This window comes from Melozone crissalis, unplaced genomic scaffold (genome assembly GCF_028551555.1).
Source record: "Melozone crissalis strain CALT ecotype California unplaced genomic scaffold, PUWL_Pcris_2 ptg000027l_1, whole genome shotgun sequence".
Lineage (NCBI taxonomy): Eukaryota > Metazoa > Chordata > Aves > Passeriformes > Passerellidae > Melozone > Melozone crissalis.
The window spans coordinates 69,512,165-69,534,316 of NW_026535805.1; the positions used below are offsets into that span (position 1 = coordinate 69,512,165).

Consider the following 22,152-nt stretch of genomic DNA (forward strand, 5'->3'; position numbering starts at 1 on the left):
TATAAATGTACAACCATAAAGGACAGCCTTCTGCTCCAAGTGATAGATGAGCCAGGAAGCAGAGGTCCCATGTTGGTCTCCCCAAGAAGGAGGTGCTGGTGAGGAATGTGGAGCTCAAGGACAGCCTAGGCTGAAGTTGCCATGAAATGTTGGAGTTCAAGATCTTGGGGCAGCAAGGAGGGCATACAGCAAGCTTGCTACTGACATGCTGGACCTGATGAAATGGATTTCCGTAATTTCACCAAAGTATATTATTTCCACAGATTTACACAAAGTGTAGGCAAATAGGACCTCAAGTTTGACAGCTTGAATGAACTCACTTAAAAATGGAAGGAATCAATAATGTAAGAGAAGTTGTGTTTTCCCTAATAATGCAAGTTTCGTGGTACAAAATTAAAATCTTGTATTACACTTACTCCTGTGATTCTCTATGATGAAATAATTGATTTTTATTAATTATGGGTTAAGCATTTCATTTTTAATTAAATGTAAGTTGTTTCTTGTCCCTATTATTAAATAAATTGCAAATTGGGGTTTTTCCTCTGTATCCTGTACATTATTTGAAAGCTGGTAAATCCAGTATATTTTTAAAAAACTAATGAATTGTCTTCATCATATACATATGGTTACAAGTAATCCAATAGCCATATAAAATGTTATATCTGTTTTAAATATCTAACATTTTTCTTACCCATTTTTTTGTTGTGATTTTATGTCAGTGGCACTTTTACCCAGTACTTCTAATGACAAGATGATTTGATAAGCTTTCTTTCCATAGGCTATATAGAACATTTTATTTTAAAGTAGAATATGCATGCTAATCTGAAACCAGATTTTCAAGGCCTAATACTTATGTGGTAGCAAGCTTCGGTTTCCTTTGTAGGGCACGTTCAAGGCTGCCCTGTTCTGCTGAAATAAATTGTGCTACTTATGTTCATCTTACTCATCCACAGGTCATGTGACTCTTCATCTGAAAGCTACAACAATAAATAACAATGCACATGGAATGTGAGAGTACACTCTCTTAAGCTTTCATCATGCTAAAATCATTTAGAAATTTGAACTCAGACCTAGCATTTCTTCCAGTCTTAAAAATAAACATAAGGCTTATCTGAGTGAATTTTATATATTTATGCTAATGTGGAAGGCAAATATTATCTTAATTGGCAAAAAGACTTAAACTAAGACCCATTGTACTGTAGTTAATGTAGTTCAGTGTTAAGTTGGAAAATCTAGAATGTCGTTCTGTTATTTGGTGCAAGAAATTGTGTTTAATTTAGTAGATTATTGAGTTTTACCTGAAGTTCTAGGTGTTAAGGGTCTTAATGCTGCTAAAATAATGGTTATGTCTTTAAAAGCACACATGTGAAAACTTCCTTAAGTTTGATGTGCCTTTTGGTTTTTTTCAGCTTTGGAAGAAGATAGGCTCACTAAAAATATTTTGTAATGTCCTCTATTGAGATTCTGTTATGGCCTATTAAAAAACAAAAGAGGCATGAAGAAGAAAACGGTTTCTTCCTTGATTCCTTGTTTTATTTATCATCCCAAAAAGTTTAATTATAACTAATTATTAAAACAAAAGAGGACAAGTATTTCTGAGTAGAGGAAGAGGTTGAGAATTATTTTGATGCAGTCAAATTTGCCAAAGCCTGATGGCACTTGTCCTAGAGCAGATAGCAAATTACATACAATTTTTATAAACCATTAACAGGCTCTCTGTGAGGATCTGGGGGGACACATACGTTTTCAGAAAACTTGAAGAAATTATGTTCTGTAAAATAAAAATTTGTTTGGTAATGCTTCAGTAATATCTATATGCTATAATATAATAACACAAGGTATTAAATATTCTGTGCATGTGTACCTAAAGGATTATTAATGATGACAAATTTGGATTTAATTCCTTCATGTTGGGATAAATGCTTCTTTTGATAAGTACAAAACAGTAGATACCACATACCCTGAATGACACTTCAGAACAATACCTTTAAAGTATTGTACAATAGGAAAAGATTTTATTAGATAGACATGGTTTATTTGATTGAGCAGAACTAGCTCATTTTGCCTAATCACTGCTTTTCAATTCAATGGAAATATCAAATGGAATTTTGAAGATAATATTCTGGTTGAAAACTTCTCTTAGGTGTTAAAATTATCATGAATGAGTAGAAGCTTAAATTGCAAAGCAAAATCTCTCTAATTTGTGATAATGCTTCAGAGGGCTCAGTTGTTCATTTTAGTGCCAATCATTGAGCAGTGTTTTGGAAGAGGATTTAGGGGATCTAGTGGACTGCAGTGGCAGGAGTTACTTGCATATTTGAACTTAGTTTAGGGAGAACTAACACTGGATGCAATTGCTTCAAAAACTTCTGTCAACTTTAAAGTCCTCTAGGAGAAAGTACTAGAGATGAAAACTCATTTATTTATGCCTGACTGCTTTAAAAAGTAATCAGGAAAAAACAGAAAATAGTGGAGCTTGAGACCTATAGGATGGAAAAGCTGGAAAGTGCTTGAGAAGTGCTGCTAGACAGGAATAAAATAGCAAAGAATAGGCCTTATTAATGTAATGCCTAAGATCCATGAGCTGATAATCAGAGATAAGGGACATTATCCTCTCTTCTTACTTTCCTGTAAATATGAAGAACCCACAGGAGTCAACCCGAACTGGAAAGAAGTCCAAGTGTACAGTCAACCCGAACTGGAAAGAAGTCCAAGTGTACAGGTTTTAAGACTTTAGCCCAAGTGGGACAAGTGCTGTGGAGCATGAGCATTCAGGCCAAGAGTAGTAAAAAGATTATTAGAATATTACACCACTTTTCACTGTTAGCCCCCAACCCAAGCCACCCTTCAAAAAAACCCTGAAATAACCTAATTGAAATTAACAGAGACTACGTTGGTAAAGCAGTGGAATACATGATCTCCTTACATCCTATGCAGTCATGTAATTAGTTTGGGTCTTTTTTCAAGATTTGAAATGCATGTTTAAAAGTTCTGGTTTTTATGGAAAAAGATTTTTTTTCTTTATTGTATGGCAAGATGTTTTCTCCTCTTCTATTTGCCATCAGTCTTCCTCAGATTGAAAACAGTTGGTCTCAGTACAATACTAAATAAAATTAACATAGCTATTAGTTATTTCTTTATTACATGACACTATATACCTAAATATTGAATTTAAATCAACAATTGTACCTGAAAACCAGGTTTACATTTATTACACAAAAATTACCACAATAAATTTTGACTAGTTTAAAGATTATAATTTTAAAGAGAAAAATCATAATGAATTGTAATCTGATGTTTTGTCACCTCAAGGATTAAGTGTTTAAGTAGCTGTCAGAGAAAAACAAATGATTCTTAGTAATATATGCATACTAGGGATAGTACCCTTCAGTATTTTCCAAAACTAATCAAAAAACTTAGTTGGCAGGAGCTAAATTTAGGCCACTTTAATCACTAATTAAACTTTCTTTAACTGATTCATCCATTTTTTTGAAATGAAAAATGATCAAATGTTCTAAATTAGACTTTATTGAGTGACATTTGGGAAAAATGCTCTCTAAATTTAGAGTAATTAAAGCTTAATTGTTTAAAAGATAGATCATTTTTTTTCATCTTAGGAAGGCAATCTATTTTCTCAAATGATTCAGAAGTTTATTATTTAGTTCTTAGGAAATTCATCCTAACAGAGTTGAAGAATTCATAAAATACATAATGAAAAATACTGGGTTTTGATGGAGTGTATTCTTATGGATTGTTCCTTTTCATATATAATAGGTTTGATATGCCTTTATGTGCACAGAATCCTTGCCTGCCAACAGTTTGCTAGATTTGCATGCAAAGTGTGAAAACAAGTTTCAGACCTTCATGTCGTTTTAGATAAACAAAATGTGTACCAAAAGTGTCAATAAGAAAAAGAAAATCTAGTCACTGAAGCTTCATACCCAAATATCTCTATGCAGAGAAATTGCATATTTTATAATATATAGCAATTTAGCAGATTCTCTACTTGTAGTTAATATATAGTTTTCAAAATATAGGAAATTGGGAGCTTTACAACTGGTTTATTTATAAGAACAGGTACTCAAATATTAAATCAGATGCTTGAGTGTCATCATTTTCCCTAACTGAAATCCAGTGAAAAAAGCTGGTGCAAATTATTAAATATCTCAAGGGTGCATAGTGCTGTGCTATGATAAAATAATAGGTTGCAGTCTCATTTCACAAGATTGCATTTTTCATTTTAAGTTTCTAAATTTGGTTTCTAGGTGGTGAAGATGAAGTTTCAGAGTGTCACATTACTGATGCCTCTTGCAAAATGTTTAATGAGCAGAAGAATAAGCACACTGGGGGCTTAAAAAAGGCTGGAAGACTCCAAAAGGTCAGTTTAACTGACATTTGCTTTGTTAGGCTCTTTCATGGAGCATCACTGAGTGTCTTTGTATGTACAAAAATTAAAATAAATTCTCTTTGCAGTATCAATTTTAAAACTTTCCTGAATCTCACTTTTCTTGAAATGTTATGCTAATGCTCTTGGTCTATAATCATAAAACTGAGCTCTCTGATAACTTGTAGTGGCTGAGTTCATGCCAAGCTGACATCATAAATGAGATTGGTAAGCCAGTTCAAACTGAAAAAAGCTGAAAACCCACTAAAGTTACCTGAAAAGATGCCTGTCCCTTTTGGAGGAATTACTAAATGCAGCAGGTTTTTAAAATTCATTTTATAGTGGATCATTACCAGTGGATGTTTCTGCAGAATGAAGATTTATGCAAGATTTTCTTTCAGGTTCTGGTAAATTTCTTAATTTAGTATTTCAGCTCAGTTTGGCTATAAAAAAGGGAGAAAGGATTCAGTCAGTACTGATTTTTTTTTTTTTTAGTGTTTTTCCTATGTAAAATCTTTTAAGTAAATATAAAACTGATCAGGAAAATAAATATTCGTTCTTTTAATCAGTTAGTAGCAAGTGACATTTGAAATGAGTGCTGAGTTCTTTTGAAAATGGAAAGTCCTAAAGCACTTAGGATGTCTGCTATTGTTAATTATACGAAATTAGTTGTTTCATTGGTAGATACTGGTGGAATTTCAAAGACACTGATACAGATTTTGAAACTTTTTTATGCAAAGGTTTTGTGCAGGTGCAATTGCTATGTTGTTCAATATGTTTAACATCCTGAAGATTGGATATTAATTTCCATGGACCAGTGATCTCTGGATTTAAAAGATTATTTGAATTTTCTGCACTTTACTCCTTTTTACTTTTCTAATATTTATTCCATTTATTTTCCTAAATGTATGATGTGTAAAATTAATAACTAGAAGGTATAAATCACTCTAGATGCATGTCCTGTAGAAGCATTTAAGATAGTGTACTCTTTAGGCTAAAGTATCTCTCCAGAGTAGTTTAATTTCCTGGCACAGAAAACTGACTAAAGCTGCTATATGTAAATCCACAAAGCACACTCAATGGCTCTTTCTAAGGCTATTTGCAGAAAGTGTGCCTGGACATTTGTCAGGTTTGTTGGTACTGATTCCTTCTCTAGTGAAATTACTCAACAAGGGCATAATACATCAGTGCTAGTTCTGACTCATTTGTCTTAAGATCCCAACATAAAGATTATGTACTGAGGAGAAACAAAATGTGATATGAAATTCTCTTTTATTCTTCCCCTTTTTCAGATCTGACATTTCAGTCAGAGGTATCTTTAAATGGTTCTACATGGTGTCTGCTTGCAAAGCATGCTCTGTGAGGTGTTTAACAGTAGCAAAGCTAAGTGAGTGCTAGAGAAAATTTCTATTTGGTGTTTTGGCTGAAAGTGCCAATGGTGCCAAAAGTTCTTTTATCCACCCATTTCAGCTTAGTGATAATACCATTTCACCCAAATGTTATTATCAATATTATCAAATGTCAATAAAAATGATATAATTTGATAATATTAAAAATATTATCAAATATCAATAAAATAGCAGTACATAGTTTCATTCATGTCATGAATGCTTTTTAAAACTTATTTTAAAGGTTTTCATTGTCATCTTGACTATGCAGGTTCATATGGAGACAATTTTGGGGAAGGACAGGGATTTGAAAAGGGAAAAAAAAAAGAACTTCACAAAAAGGGGCTGTGTGATTAACCAGGTGCTATGTCTGGCAATGAGACTGTTGCACTGAAAATTTTAAATTTTAAGAGAATATTTTTCTAAGCAGAATCAGACTATGTACATTTTTGTAAATAATTATATTGCAAAGCCCCTCTCGTACCAATCAAAATATGTTCTTGGAGCTTCATAAAAGGAACCAAACATTATACACCATTTTTATTTAATATGTTTTTCCAGTGGCTATGGCTTAAGCATTGCAACTTTTTGCTGACTTTTGGCAATGTAAAAGTTAGAAAACCTAAATTAATTTCCTTTGCCTAAAGAAAAAATGGGAGAGAAATGGTGCAAATATTTTTTAAAGTAATATTTTATTGAATCGCATTATTATAAAGAATTTCCTAACATTTATTTAAATCTTAAAAGAAATTCTATGCTAAAAATACAACTGTAAAAGAAATGCCATTTCCTAGATAGTTAGATGTACACACATTCCACCAATGTGGCTATGTGACTCTTCAGACAGACCATATTGCTGGGAATCTGTTATAAGTGTGATCTGTTAAATTCATTACTTTGCTTCCCAAAATAAGAGACAGCTATGTAAATTGCAGCTATCTTTTTTTATAGAAAAAGAGTTTGAAATCTAATGCCTCTTTAAAAATATTTTAGATGCTTGCTGAATGTAGTTCCCAGATAATTAGTGTACTTTAGTTACAAGTCATTCCCTGTGGTGTATGCTTCAATGAACACTACCATTCTAATTCATTCAGTACAGTGAATGCATGTCAGTGGGTCTTTGGAGTTCACTACATAATGGTAAATATTAAAAAAGCCAAGGAAAATTATATTTTAGGAAACAAAAATATTTTGGTCTAAGTGTTAATATTATTTACTGCTATGGTTCTTTCAAGTTTTCATTTGTAGTTTCTTTAATAGAAATCAAGCTATAGGTTTTGTGTTCTCTGCTGTGGTATTGTGGTATGGTTTTGTTTTTTTCAAAACCTCATGCAGATTGAGTTTCTTGTATTTTGTTTTAGCTGAAGTCAAAACTAAGAATCCCTTTGTTCAGATACTTGTATATCACAATTTTAGATTAAGGTACTATTTATTAGTTCTCTTCATATAGGCATGTTTATTGTACTGTTAATGTGGGAGATGTCGAATCAAATATATGTAAAATTGTACTGTCAACAAACAAAAGCCATGGAGACAGAACAGTTTATAATGGCAGCTGCATGCATGTTTGGGGAAGATAAGATTTTCAGGAACCTTTAATAGCTTCAGGAAAAAGATTTTTTTGAGTTTAAAAATGCATCACCACTACCCAAAACCAGGACTTTTGGTGTGTTCAAAGTTGGTGCATACAGACAAATTTATAAAATTCACTCTTAGTTTTGAGACAGGGTTGGTAAGGATAAACACTGTCAATTAATGCTTGTGAATGTCAGCAGGTGGCTTCCCTGGTCTAGAAATCTAAGTTGATGATAGTGGATTGCAGGGAGAAAATAAACCCTTTATGCATTGTGATGTATTTCTCAATTATTCCATGAAATCGGATACATAGTTCTTTATTGCTTTGCATAGGGAGGATAAAATGAAATAACTAAAATTCATCTTAAAGCCAAAGATGTATTCAAACAAGTTATTTGCAGTAGTGGTGAACTGTTGAGTGCTCATTTCACAGCTTATTGACACAAAAAAGTTTACATTTATCACAACACCTGTTGCATGTCACAAATTAAATATTTTGTACTTTAAAAAGATCAGAGACTAATATTAACCAATTAACTGCCATTTCATTCAAATAAAAATTTGTTTTATATTTTTAGAGGGATATGAGAGGTGCTGGATATCTTTTAAGGCATCTAAGAGTCTAACATCAGAAGTCTCAAATCACTAGAAATGCAATTGGAATAAATTGTAAATTAAAAAAAACCTCAAAAATACTGTTTTCTGAATGAAAAGAAGAAACTCTTTAGCCATGTCAAAAAACCAGTTAAGCATCATGAGGGATGATTAAAAACATATTTTTACAAAGACAGTATGGACTTAACTGAAATTCCTTCCGTTTTGTTTTTAAAGAGATTCATCTTGGCTTGTATTTCTGTAGCTCTTGGATTTGGGTGAAGGTATATCAACACTGAACTTTAAGAGATTTTTTGAGAGAAGATTTTTACAAGCAATCTAAGCTCATTCTGTGGAATAAATAGCATGAAGCAGACCATTGTTAGATCCTGTTATCACAATCCTTTTTAAAATTACTTTATTCATGGAAAAACAAATGTTAATTTCTGGAAAGATCTGTAACTATAAAACATGAAGCATCTTGCCAGACATTCAGGAAAGTGACTTTATGACCATATTTTATATGGGCTTTCATAGACTTGTCTTAGATTGTATTGGTTTCAGGAACAACATTGTTTTATGTTTTCCTTCCAGTTTTGACTTGCAGTTGCTTTGAATAGGTACATATTTTAAATACTGATGCTTGAAATGTTACTGACTTGAGACACAAATGAATAGACAGGTGGAAGCATGCAAGCTCCATTACAATTAACAAAGGAAAAACTGGAACTACCTACCTTTATGGTTTGGGGAAGATGCTTGCTGTTATGGAGGTGGTCAGAGAATAGCACCATGAAGGATGCCTGTGAATCCCATGGCTTGGGACAGTCTTGAAAATCGTTCTATATGATTAATCCCATTTTCACTCAAACTTCACAATGCAATTCTGATTCTGGACTTTCTCTAGCTGTTGAATTTGTCCCCCACACTTTTCCCACATCAATTGGTGGGCTTCCAGGACAGAAGCCATACCCTTGGCATCTGCTGCTGTACCTTACATTGCATGCTTTGGGCTATATCCTAATGTCAACAGCTTTGTTATCACCCCTTAGGGGGTGCTACCTTTCCTGACAGGATTATCTCTGTAGATGAACCTAATGGGTTGATTTATGACCTTGAGTCCCTAGAAATCATTCCCTTTATGACAGGTTTCATATTAGCTTTTTGGGACCACCTACTGAAGTACTGTGGTCTATTGCTTAATTTTGAAACTGTGTCTTTTAAAATCAGTGCCTTTCTAGGGCAAAAGGCACATGCTCCTTTCAGCTCAAGCTGTTTCCTGTTGTTCCAGGGACACTTGCAGCTGGTGTTCACACTCTTGTATGTGTTGTTGTTTGGAACACTGGAAATGTGCTGTGACAGTGAAACCTGAGGTGGTTGACTGTAGCTTGTCATCTTAGAACGCAGGATAGGAAAGATCCAGAAACTGAATTTCCCCAATTTTTTATATAAAACTGTCACTAAATTGTTGTTTGCTCAACAAATTAACATATTGGTTATTTTTTAGAACCTTCTTCTAAAAGTCATAGAGGCTTAAGTCAGTGGAGAGTTTTGAAATTTTTTGTCTTCATAAAATTAAGGAAAAAAACCCATTTCATTGTTTCTTTGTTTTTCAAAAAAAGCCGATAGGCTTGGTGAGTTTTGATTAAGAGACTGTTTATGCAGCTTCACGTTAATTCAGAACATCTTTTTATTACTAATTTTAGACAAGTAGGAAATTGATCAAGATCTGTCTATAGTGAATGGTAGATAAGGATAAGCACCAAGAGTAACATCCTGGAATCTAAAGTTTGAAGTACATTTATGTCATCTCCATCCTTTTAAATAAAAGTCTGTGGCACTCTTGGATTTAATGGTGGATGGAAGGCTTAGGTGCAAAAAGCAAATGCGGCTTTCTGGCTCAGAGCATGAGGGGAAACACTACAGAAATGTTGTGCAAGAAGTCAGACCACAGAGTCCATGCTTGAAGCATACCTCGTTGCTGAAGGTATGTATCTATGCTGTTCTTTTCTGATTTTGATATGTACTGTGTTCACAACCATCATGCCAGAAAACCACATAATCCACTGGACTGCAGCTGGTTTGGCAGAGAATAACTGTAAAACTGAAACTGTTTTCCCTCTTGGAATCAGCAACTATCACGAGGAAAAGCAACTGCTGCTTAGATCCTTCTTTTTTTTTTAATTAAACTTTTGCAAAAATGAGCAGCCTATGTAAGCCTATTGGTATCTGGCATAACTCTACTGGAAATCCTTTTGTTAATGGGTCTCCTTTCTAAATTATGGTCTTGCAGATCTTGAAAATTGTTGAAAATCAATCTGAACAAAAGACCTCCTAAACTCCTTTTTGTCAACATTTGCTGTTTCCTCATTAAGATTTTTTTTAGTAATTTGACAAATTTCCATCCTTTCTCTGGAAATTTCCATTTCCATTCTCCATCCTTTTCTTCATTGAAATTAAACTTTTGATAGATTATTGGTGTGATCTTTGTGGAATTGAATTATGACAAACAAATCTGTGTGGAACAGAAATATAAATATGCAATCAGTCAAACAGGAAAATATCTTGTAACACATTACATATGCACTACAAAAATCTTTTGTGTTTCACATATTTCCTTCCTTCAAGATACTAAAAAAGTCTATGTGGGTTTTAAAAAAAAATATTATATTATTATACCCTTCCTGATATTGCTGTTGCACTTAAAAGCATGAAGTAAATTTTGTCCACTTGTTTACCATATGGTCTAGAAGGCTGTAAAGCTTTAAGTCAGGTTGTTGATTAGCATCAAGTGGGTTACAGTCTTGTCAGTAAAGTATTGACTGAAGTTTAAAATCTTTTATCTAAACACAAAATTAACATAAATCCTGGATTGAGTCTTTTGGCCTGCAAACATATTCACCTTGAATCCCACTCATTGTTGCATAGTTGGCAGTCTCTAGAGGACTTCAACTATCCAAATTAACCTTACACTGCTAACAATTGTGCAAACCCACCATGCAACAGTTGGGGTGATGTGAAATGGTTCTTTCCCTCTTAAAATGGTTCCATGCTTACAATCTGCAGAAGGGAAATGTATCTTTATGCCTAAGTTCTTCTGCCCAATGACACACAATGGTGAGTCAAAATATCAGTATCAAAGGACTGATAAGAGAAAGGCCAGCCAGAAACTAAATTACAGCTTTGAATAATTGCTGTTTAAAAATACTGAATAGTTATCATTCATTACACTTACCAGTTATTCTCAGCTATGAGCCACAATTACTTGAATAAATTAAAGTAGTATTACTTATAAATTGTTTCTATAAACAGCCTTTAAGTTTTGGGTCTCCTCATTGCAATCTTCTTAAATACAAGCAGAGTGAAATTAACCTGATTTTTTAATATTCCTATGCTATCTATACCTCTGTCTTTTGGTTCATATGCTAATAAGACTGAAGATTATTACTTCTGAAATGCAGTTGTAGAGAACAAAATTGAGTATAAAGGTAGTAAAGCAATTTCAAAACCATCTGATAGACCTGCAATAGGCAGAGAAAAAAAGAGATTTGAAGATTAAAAAATAGTATAATATACTCTTCCTTAAACTGTCTTTGCTCACAGATGTACTGTTTTCTTCCTGCCTGTCTCCAAAAGTTCTTTATCCCTTGTATATTGGCCAAACCACTTAGGGTATCTTGTTGAGTCCTGAAGTTGAAGATCTCTTTTTTCACTCCACTAAAACATGTATCTGAGTTTGAGACTACTCCGAGGCTTATTTCTTTCAGAACTTCAGTCAACCCTAAGGCACAAGAGAAGAACTTGGACTAAATAATAGAAAATTTAAAAGTCCTTTAGGTGAAATAATTTCTTGAAAAATATTTGAGACCTGGGTTCTTGATACAAAGATAGAATAAGATCTAATGTACATAGGCTGGAATTTAACCAGTGACAAATCTAAACCAATTCCTGTCAAATCAATTCTTTGCATGAATACACTTTATTCTTGAAACCTAGTCTGGGAAAACATTTTATGGTCTCATTTTTATTCATTTGTCACTTATGAAGAAGAACTCATGACATGCTTTACAAAGCAAAGTTTGAGTTCACCTTCTTGAAAAGAGGTTGTACAAAACAGGACTTTTTCATCTTGTCCTTCAGCTCCAAGAAACACCAGCTCAAATTTAGAAGACAGAAGGAATACATGGATGCCTCTTTTGTGGTGTAGGTCAGTTAACAAATAGGAATTATCACTTTTAAGTACTGGGGAAATTTACCAGTACTGTTCCCTTCTAGCTACTGAATGTTCTATATTTCAGATGACTTAGAAAAATCTTGTTGTTGGCAGACTCTAAAGAAGTACTTAATGCAACAGTGCTTCTAAAGAAATATGTAAAGGAAAGCTGAAGCTGTCATTTATAATGAAGTCTGAATTCCAGACCTCAAAAATTATTCAGAAAGAAGCGTGTGCTCTGATTCAGTGTATGGATATGCAACTCTTCAGGATTCAGAGATTAATGATAAATAAAAGGACCAGTTAACTTAATACCACCTTTTCCAGTGTTTTATTAATAATAATCCTGCTACAAACATGCATTAGAACTCATAATGATGCTCACCAGATGTCTTTTTGCTGGTCAGAAAAGTAAATGCTAACTCTTTTTTTTCAATAAAAGCAACATGTAAAATAAAACAGACACAAAAAGCACAGAAGAAAAATTGCATAGTAGGGGGTGGAGGAGAAAGCAATTAACTTGAAAAATGTAGAACTGAAAATTAGAACATAGTTTGGCTAAGTTTTCTACTTGGTAACTGTAATTAAAGAGTACTGCTTGTCTTATTGAAGCAATAAAACAAAATATTGTCTGCTTAGCAAATGACCTTTAACTTGCAAAAATATGCAGTGCTGAATGCAAATGAAATAGTAGCTTGGAATAAATTAAATTTATTTCCAATTTCTACGTTTTGTGTGCACCCTTCTGCATTCTTGAGTCTTTGAACTACTTCGAAGTGCACTGGCAAGATATTTGTTCAGAATTCTCACTGCATCATCTTTTACACAATGTGTTGTAACATAAAAGCTACAATTCAAAAGCTGACCTTGCAGAGTAAGGTCAGGACAGGCTGTAGATTTCCTGATTTGTGTGGATCTACTATTTTTACTTACCTATGGACATGGTATTAAGGAACTTCTAACAAACATTTCTGCTCTGAAGTTGAAGAAGCAGCTGTAGGATCTCAAGCTGCACTGGCCTTAGTTTATTTCTTCTTTTTAAGCCAAGTTTGGCAAAAATCATGGTATGATTAGTAATACTTTCATAGCATTTATAAAAAAATTGCGAGGAAGGATATTTTTCTGTGCATTCTGAACTGACACATCAAGATCTACTTTAGAGTTAATACTAGACAAACACTCTCAAGAACCTAGTGCAACTGCTGTGTGTGGATTTTAACTCCAGACTTTTAGGCAAGAAGCTTGATTGTGATAGTAATGAGGCTGGCTTCAGGTAATAGAGGAGAATGTCATGACCATGCTGAAACATACACATTTGATGTAGATGAGTTTTTCCATGCAAAAAGACTGGGCAGAGCCAAGCAAAACCTTGTTTTTAAGCTCCATTTTTTGCCTTCCCAGACTGTTATATCCCAGAGTCCTTTAATGCTCATGAGTGTATGGAGATCCTACAATGTATTTTAAGACAGTAGGAAGCATATACTCATAATAATGTGGCCTCGCATCTGATTTTAATCATCTGACCTAACCTGTTCAGTAATGTGGGTCCCTTTTGCCACAAGAGCCCTCAATGTGTTACTAGATGTCTTTTTTGAGTGTTTATTGTCAAATTTTGAGTGCATATAACTTAATACTAACATATTCATGTTATGATAGATATATTTGACATATATTGTTGCATTATCATTACTTTTGCTCAGATTCTTTGCATATAAAAGTCCAGTGTAGAATTGAGTTGAAACTTTCAAGAGCAATTAAATCTGACTGCTTGTTTGGAGTTGGAAGTAATGCAGTAGAAATTCTTTTGGCTAAGAATAGAACCAAATTTGATCAAGATAAGGGCATATTCTTTTTAGCTATCTGACTAGCAGTAGAGTGAGACATCATCAGTAAGTATTGCTGGCAACAAGTTAGAATTTGGACACTTGTATTTCCAAAAATACTGCATAGAATTTCTTTCCCATATTTCAATGCAAAAGTTTCTTCCTTTTTTCTTTTGAATTTTTCTTTTGTTCTATTGTTATTTGGATTTATATTTTCACATTGTATACATGGTCAGTTTGAAGTATTGTAGCACTCACATAGTGTGGTCTGAGTGCATGTTTATTATTAATCTTAAAAATTATTGAATATGCTGCATTGTTTCTTCTGAAGACTTAAATAGGGTCTGGATTTTGTGGTTTTTAAATGTACACAACCACAATGAAATTGCCACGTGTATGTTGAAATGACTACTACTTGTGTTATCTTTAACCTACATTCTCAAGGGTACGTGTTCTATTTATGCAAAAGTGTTCATATAATGAATAGTCATGGTGCACATTATTAGTTAGTCTAATTGTCTACGCGGGTATTTCCAGCTCTTTTCGTAAATGTGAGAGGTTACTTGGTTGTTCAATAGAGAACTCTTCTATACTGATAACAGAGGTCAGATGGAATTGCAGCAGATTTCTCTCTTCTGTTCTTTGATTCATTACTAGGTAAAATGAGTTGCCTTGAATTTTTTTTTTTTTTGCCTTTGCTCCCAATTAGAAATATTTTTATACTCTTACCTCAGTGCATTGTCCAAAAGAAACTGTATTTTAGTGGATACTTTGGGAGCTTGCCACTTGTGGTCATGGTAATATACTGGGGGACAGAAGTGGGAGTTAGTATTTCATATGGAGCAGTAGCTATATGGAGAAGTAATTTAAATTCATATACTGATTTTGAAAATTAGAAGACGTTTTTTGAAATCATTGTATAAAATTCAGTCTCCTTTTCCTACAAAATCAAAAGGATTGTATACATATATATATATATATAAAATATATATATATTTGTGCATGGTTATGTAGCTGTGAGTAATTCTTAGCTAAGATGATCAAAACTTCTTCTTACATATGTTTTTTAATGACCATGTTATATGTAGTTATGTATTTCTCTGATGCTGCTAAAATTGATGTTCTGTCCTGCCTTTGTGCATACTGGAGGCTTTCATGGTCAGTGGTGATGAACTTCCTCCTCTTCTGACCTCTTTAATAATAATTCTTCCCAAGCTTATTTTAAGTCCGTATGGAGCAAGCATTCCTGCTTCTTACAAAAGCTATGGGGAGTATTGCAGGAGAAGGGAGGACTGCTGTTTAAGGTGTCTCAGAATTGCTGATTTGAAGATTGCTGTATTCTTTGAGTATGTCCTGCTTGTGATATTACTTGGACAACTTTTATTCACTAGAAAATACCGAAGAGTTGAAAGAATGTTTATTTAACCTTGACATAAAATACTGAAGTTGTGCCAAAACCCCCCAAAAATACAGTATCAAAATAAAAACAAAACCATTAAAATTATATTTCTTGTTTCTGAAGCAGTTTCTACCTTTCTTTTGGAAGAAACTGGAATTATAAATTGCAGGTTTTCTTTGTTGTGGGTAAGCTTCCTTTTCCTTTCCATCTGATGAAAACTAAGGAGACCAATACTGTCCTTATTTCTGTGGCATCCTAGGCTGCATTTTGCTTTTACTAAAAAAGCTTACATTCCTGTCTTTTGCTATACTGTATGCTTTGACATAAAACATGATTGAAGGGTTTTCTTTCCTTCCTTCCTTCCTTCCTTCCTTCCTTCCATATCCTCAAAGTTTAGTATTTCTAGTATATGTGTTAAGTACAGACATTTCCCCAGGTGATAGTATAGTTATGAAGTAGTTTGCACCTTTTGAACATAACATTTTCTAATTTAATGCGTTATTTTCAGAGATTTTTTTTTCAGATTTTTTATGTTTTCTTGTTTTTTTCATGTCTCTAGCCAACAAGGACACTAGTTATGACAAGTATGTCTTCTGAGTAAGTATTAAGCATTTTGATTCTTTATTCAGCCTACCATTTAAATTTGAATATTGATAATTTTTTATGCTTATAGAAAATTAAATTTATCTTTGGGCTCTGCACTTTATTTCGTTTTGAATTCTTGCTAGAAACTTGTTTGTACATATATATTTTGTTGTTATTTCCAATGTATATATAAATTTTTGTTTCTCTGGTGGAGACTGAAGTAGTTCCATAGGTGAGATCAACAAAGGTTCAGAGCAATAACACTAAAATCTTAAGCAAGTTTTGAACATATCTGAAGGAAACGTACATAGTAGTTGTATGTAGTAAATGGTTCAGCCCAACACAGCCTTTTCAGCATACATTTTAATTATTTCTAATTAAAAAGTTATAATCTGAAACATCAGTTTAAAATGTTTTATTTCATACGAATAGTTGCAGAATAAATATCAGTTTTAGGCTTTCTACTGACTTCGTTTCAGAACATTAGAAGCAGCTGCCACTGCATATTTTGGGAGAGAGTTAATGATTGTCTGGCATGCTCTTATCATTCTCTTAAAAGTCTTAAAGCATAAGGAACATCCAACAAAAACATGATTCCATATTTTATACTACACTTGCTTACAGTTTTTGAATTCTTTTTCAAAACTCAAGATATTTATACTACCCAAAAATCTGTTTCAGGTTTGCTGTAGCTAAATGTTGACAGTTACATAGAAATAAATACTCAGAAACAGCGCTTAGTGGCTATGCTTTCAGAAGTTTTTTGTAAAAGGTTATCAATAGCTATTAACAAGTGTACTTAAATATGTCAGAAACATAAAAGAGAATTAATATTTTTCTTTTATTTAATGTGACTGGATGCTAGTAACACCAGGACTATAAAATGAACCTCACAAGTCATGCAATGCAGAATCACTGTGGATCATCACTACAGTGTAGATAACAGTAGCTACAGCCTCAAAAGTGATTCATTAGAATTTGCATTTTAAGATGCATGAGTTCAGTAGTTTCACGGCATTGGGTTTTGAGATTATAATAAATGCTGCTCACTGATTCACAACCATACAGCTATCTAATTTTCTGATTTAAAAATTCACTGAAATTTTGCTGTAAATTTTCATCCACCAGTTTTTGCAGCTGTCTCAAGTATAAACTGGTGAGTTTTCTCTGCAGGTTGTAAGACATCTTCGATTCAAGACTTGTACAACAAAAAATTTTCTTCTCCTTGTGAGGAATTTGGTGTAGACACAGGAAGAATTTAGAAAAGGTTCAGGTAAAGCATGGAGCATGCAGTCTGGGCAGGGCCAGCCCCTATGAGTTGCAATGTTGCAAAAACATTCACTTGTAGACTGTATCAAGCACAGAATGAAAAGGGAATACTAATAACAATCAAAGCTATAAAACCAAGGCCACAATTCATACCAGGGAGAGGGTTAGCCATAGGATTTTTTATAGTATGTCAATATACAATATCACCTTTTGATTTAATTGTGTCATTAATTTGCTGCACTCTTTTCACTATTCATTTTTTTTGTTTTAAACTTCTTGGAAAATGATTGCTCCAATTTTTGTGAAGAATTTTTTTTCAGTTTTGTTGGGATTCTGTTAAGTAGTGTTTGATTTAGCTGGGGTGTTTTGGGAGTTCTACCAGACTTCCTTTCTGTAGAATTAAATATAGTGAGAATGAAGCAACCCCAAAGGCTTCTGGAGGTGCTCTGAGTGCACTTGCATTGTGTTTGTGATTACCTCAGAAGTTTTGCCTTAAAGGATCACCACTGTGATAGTGTGGCTGTGTTCAAGGTTGTGACTAGTTGCTTTCTCTTGTGTTGCGTGGACATTTCCAAGTTAGTTTGGGGAGTAGAGAGGCCACCAGAATTTTGCTTTGTTTTACAGATCTTTAAGGATCATTTATAATTGTAAAAATAATAATTAATAAAAGCAGTAAATTGTTGTCATGCAACAGCTTTTTTCTTGTGATACCAAGGTCTTCCTGTTTTCATAATTATTTATTTATGTGCTCCTGCATAGCTATGTAGATAGCTCAAATTAGAATTCCAGTTATAGATGGCCATTCTGGAATGTAGATCTAATTTTATGTATTTCATTATAATTGTATTTAAGGATAAGTGAATTTTTAATTGAAACATTGGCATAGATGTGTAGGTTGCAAGCCAGATAGAACCTTAGGACTTTTCTGAATTTAGACAGAGCATTATTCAGTTGCTGAATATCTGGGTCTTCTTAATGAAAACCTGTTAAATGTGCTGTGTCTGCATGTTTACATTCCTTGGTAATATTTTTTATAGTACTATAAAAGAAACAAAGAATTAGGCTCTGTTGTGTTGGGCATTGTACACAAACAACATAATGGATAATTCCTCACTCAAAAGCTTTTATTTAAACAGACCCAAGATAGATGAGGGGGGCAAAAGGGCTTTGATGTGCAAGTAGATGTGATTGTGTGATAATGGAAAAGGGTCTGTTAGGACTCTGGAGAGGCTAATGAATTTAGGCCTAGTAAATAGGTAGAGGCTTAGTGAGAAAAGGATAAAAAATGTTTAGTGGGGAAAGAAATGAGGCGAATTTGAATTAATTTGTGGTGTATTTATATGCTTTTATAATTCTGCCTTCCTCTATTCAATGTTGCATTGGCTTTTTTATCTTTTCTTCTTTTTTAGGAAGCAAAATACAGTAATTCAGGTTGTGAAGAAACTTGGAGACTTTTTGTTCTCAAATGAGGTGTGTGAAACAACAAGTCATGTAGTTACTGGGAGTCCTCGTCGTACCTTGAATGTTATGCTGGGAATTGCTCGTGGGTGTTGGATTGTTTCTTATGAATGGGTAAGAAATGTTTCTAACTTTACTACACAAGAAATTAAATTTAGTTTGTATAGCTGAAATATCAATTATGTTTGTGTCCATGCTACCTGCAGTGATGCTAATGTTCAGTTATTCAGGCTTGCTTACTTCAATTAGAAGATATTTGTCTGTGTGAAAATCTGTTAGTTAGTTATGGTTTTTCAGTGCTTAATTTAACCAAAATATTCCTGTGTTGTACCTCATTATCTAGCTTAGAAAGAGGACTTATCTCATGGATGAGAAACTCATGTCCCATGCATTATTTTTGGACAGATTAATTTCTGCTCAACATTAGCCAACTCACATAATTCAGATTGAACTTTTTATGTCCTGATATATTTCTGTTATGTTCTGGAACATGTATTGTGTTCAGCATTGGAAAAAATAAAGGGAAATTCTTAGATATTTCACTGCAAATGGGAAAAAATGTATAATAGGTATAGTGGTGAGTGGGTGGGGACTTATCTGTGAGCCCAGCTTAATCCATCTCCATTGCTCACTGTAATAATAGAGATTAGCCACTCAGTCTGACATTGCAGATGACAGTTTCTCAGCTTTCCTCATGTTTCCAGAGCTATAAAACATCGATGATGAAATTTATATGGAAATAGCTCTTCATCTTATACAGAAAAGAATTATTGAGTAACTAAATTTCATGGTTTCCTCTTTCTTATAAATGCTTTAAAATTTACTTTTTGGGTGGAAAATAAACTGCTGCCTTTTTGTTTTCAAGATGTCTGGCACTTTCCATTATGAAGCTTGTCCTGTATGGTATATATGCAGTTCTCTGAAGTTCTTGTGGTATACTTCAGGTTTTTCAGAATGTCTTGGTGATTAATTTTCTTGGAATAGAGGGTTTGCATCTTTGGCCACCTTAAGGATCCAGTAATGTTCCTTCATGGCAAAAGAAAACTAATAGCATCCTTGGCTGCATTAGGAGGAGCATATTTGAGCAGGGGTTTTGGAGAAAAACATCTCAACAGAGTCATTCCAGCCTACTATATGATTCTTTGCATCTATTAATTAAATACGCTGAATTATCTATCCCACATTTAGCTTTGTATGGAGCATTAAACAAGTTACAAAGTAATTGTCACAAGTTACTTTTTCATACCGGGATGCTCAAACATGAAAGCTGCCTTTTTCCTTGAGAAAAAGCTTCAAATAACTACAAAGATAGCTAGAGATAAGTACTACAAAATAGTTTCCTGTCTTTGTACATAAAGCAGTATGGATAATCAGTATTCCAAGTGCTGTCCTAGAATTTCATTGCCCATTTTATGCCCTGCACTTCTGTGAACAAATACGTGGTGAAAATATCTACCTATGCTCCTCATAGAGCAGTATTGATTGGAAATGTTGCCCTCTTGTTTTATGGTCTACCTTGTAGACTCATCCTGGGATCACCTATATCCCTCCTATAATGCCAATAAGTTGAATGAAATTGTTTCAAGGATTAGTTTGTCCCTGTAGATGTTATTGGATCAAATGCTGATGCTGTTTTCACTCATTTTATTGAGCTGCTATTTAGACAAAGATCTGAAGTTACTAGGAGAGATACATGAGAAGGAACTAGAGATGAACTTCGGATCTCCAGATCAGGTTTGATCTTATAGTATCTGCTTATCTGGAAGATTGCTATTTTTAATATTTTTAGAACTGTGCTTATCTCTTTCACAGAGACTAGGTTCAATTTTGCCCATAAATTTATTTTTCCCTCAATTTATTTATTTGTTTATTTATTTATTTGACTGAATTAAAACATTGCTTTGAACCTTTTAAAAAAATATATCTTCACCTTTTTAAATCATTGAATCATATGATGTAAGTGCTTCATTTTCTTATTTCATATTGTGTCATTGGCCATTTGGCCAGAAGATGACCGAGTACTTTTGCCATCTTTTTACCCAAATTGGTTAACTAGAGATGAGAAAACTGAAGCCTTACCTAGCCAGAATTGAGGAATTCAGTAGAAAATTAGTCAGGAAATATATTTACCTCTGCCTTTTGACTTGTGGACATAATTTAAGGTAAAGTGGTTTTTTTCTCCTGAGAAAAACTTAAAATGTTATTTTTAGAGATAGATGTTGGAGAAATACCAAATTTACCATCAGACATTTAACCTTCATAGCACTCCATTTACATTTTCAAGATGAATTATTCATGCATAAATACCATATGATCATACATTGTACTAGGTAGATACGTGAGAGACCTTAAATAATAACTAACCAAATAGTGTGTTTTCAGACCCTTTGAGTTAATTCTTTTATAACTGCGCATTTGAAAACTTCGAGATAGCTCTTTATTCTCAATAGAAACACACATTCTGAAGTACTCAGCTAAGAATAACATTGCAAATCATAGCTTCTTTTTGAATTACATGAATCTGAAGAATTTTTTGATGTTGCTAAGAAAATATAACTGGTTGAAAATTTGCCAGTGTCAGAAACAAACTTTCAGTGACTTGGAATGGAAAGCTCTTGTCTTTGTTTTCATGAAAACTGAATGTTTTAGTGAGTGGTGACCTAATTATTTACTGCAGGACCTGTTCATGAACTCAGTATCCAATTTTCTTTTTATCTAGGAGAGTAGATACGATGGCTTTGTACTCAATTCCAGAACCATGATAGACAAGCATTAATCCATCTTTTGTTAAGACAAACAAATTTCATTTCTAAACAAAATTCTGTAAATACTACAAGGGTTGATAAAGGTCATTGCTGTAGAATTGGTCTGGAAAATGAAATAGGATTACTTAATCATAACTAATCTTTTGGGTTTATATTTTAATCTATTTAGGTTGTTTTCCAGCTACTTTTGATACAAACATAGTTTTGATACTATAAGGACGTGATGTATATGTAATACAACACAGTACATCTGTTCCCGCTCAAGTTTATTTATGAAGAGTTTTTTAATGTAATATTTCTATTTATATAGTTATTAAAAGAGAAATTACATTTACAAGTTTCTTTTATGCTCAATAAGTATATACAGCTATAAATATAAAGCCAAGAGGTTTTGATATTCTGATTTTAAATTGTTAAAAGTAATTATAAAAAATATACACAGGTACCACCCTAAAATTCATAACTTAAAATCCTAAGTTGCAGTCTTAAATGTATTTTTTAAGAAGTTACAATACTTTTTTTAGCTGAACATTGCAATGCATTATTAGGTTTTGAATATTTTTAAAGGTCATTGATTTATTAATGTGCTTAACTCTTATTTTTATGTTTGGTATGATATAATGGCTGTAGAAATTATTTTCTCTTTTTGCATAGCTGTTGCATTTTCAAATATTTGATTGTGCTTTTTCTAAAAGTAAA

The 22,152-nt window shown here is 33.3% G+C and overlaps 1 protein-coding gene across 1 annotated transcript in view; it reads left to right on the forward strand.

The window, feature by feature from the left end:
* Nucleotides 1–22,152, forward strand: part of MCPH1 (microcephalin 1) — a 118,107-nt gene that overhangs the window by 13,556 nt on the left and 82,399 nt on the right. Inside the window, exons 8-11 of the mRNA XM_054280557.1 lie at nt 56–64; nt 4,266–4,378; nt 15,936–15,973; nt 18,640–18,802. Coding sequence (XP_054136532.1) covers nt 56–64; nt 4,266–4,378; nt 15,936–15,973; nt 18,640–18,802 — 323 coding nt within the window. The remainder of the gene's footprint in view (nt 1–55; nt 65–4,265; nt 4,379–15,935; nt 15,974–18,639; nt 18,803–22,152) is intronic.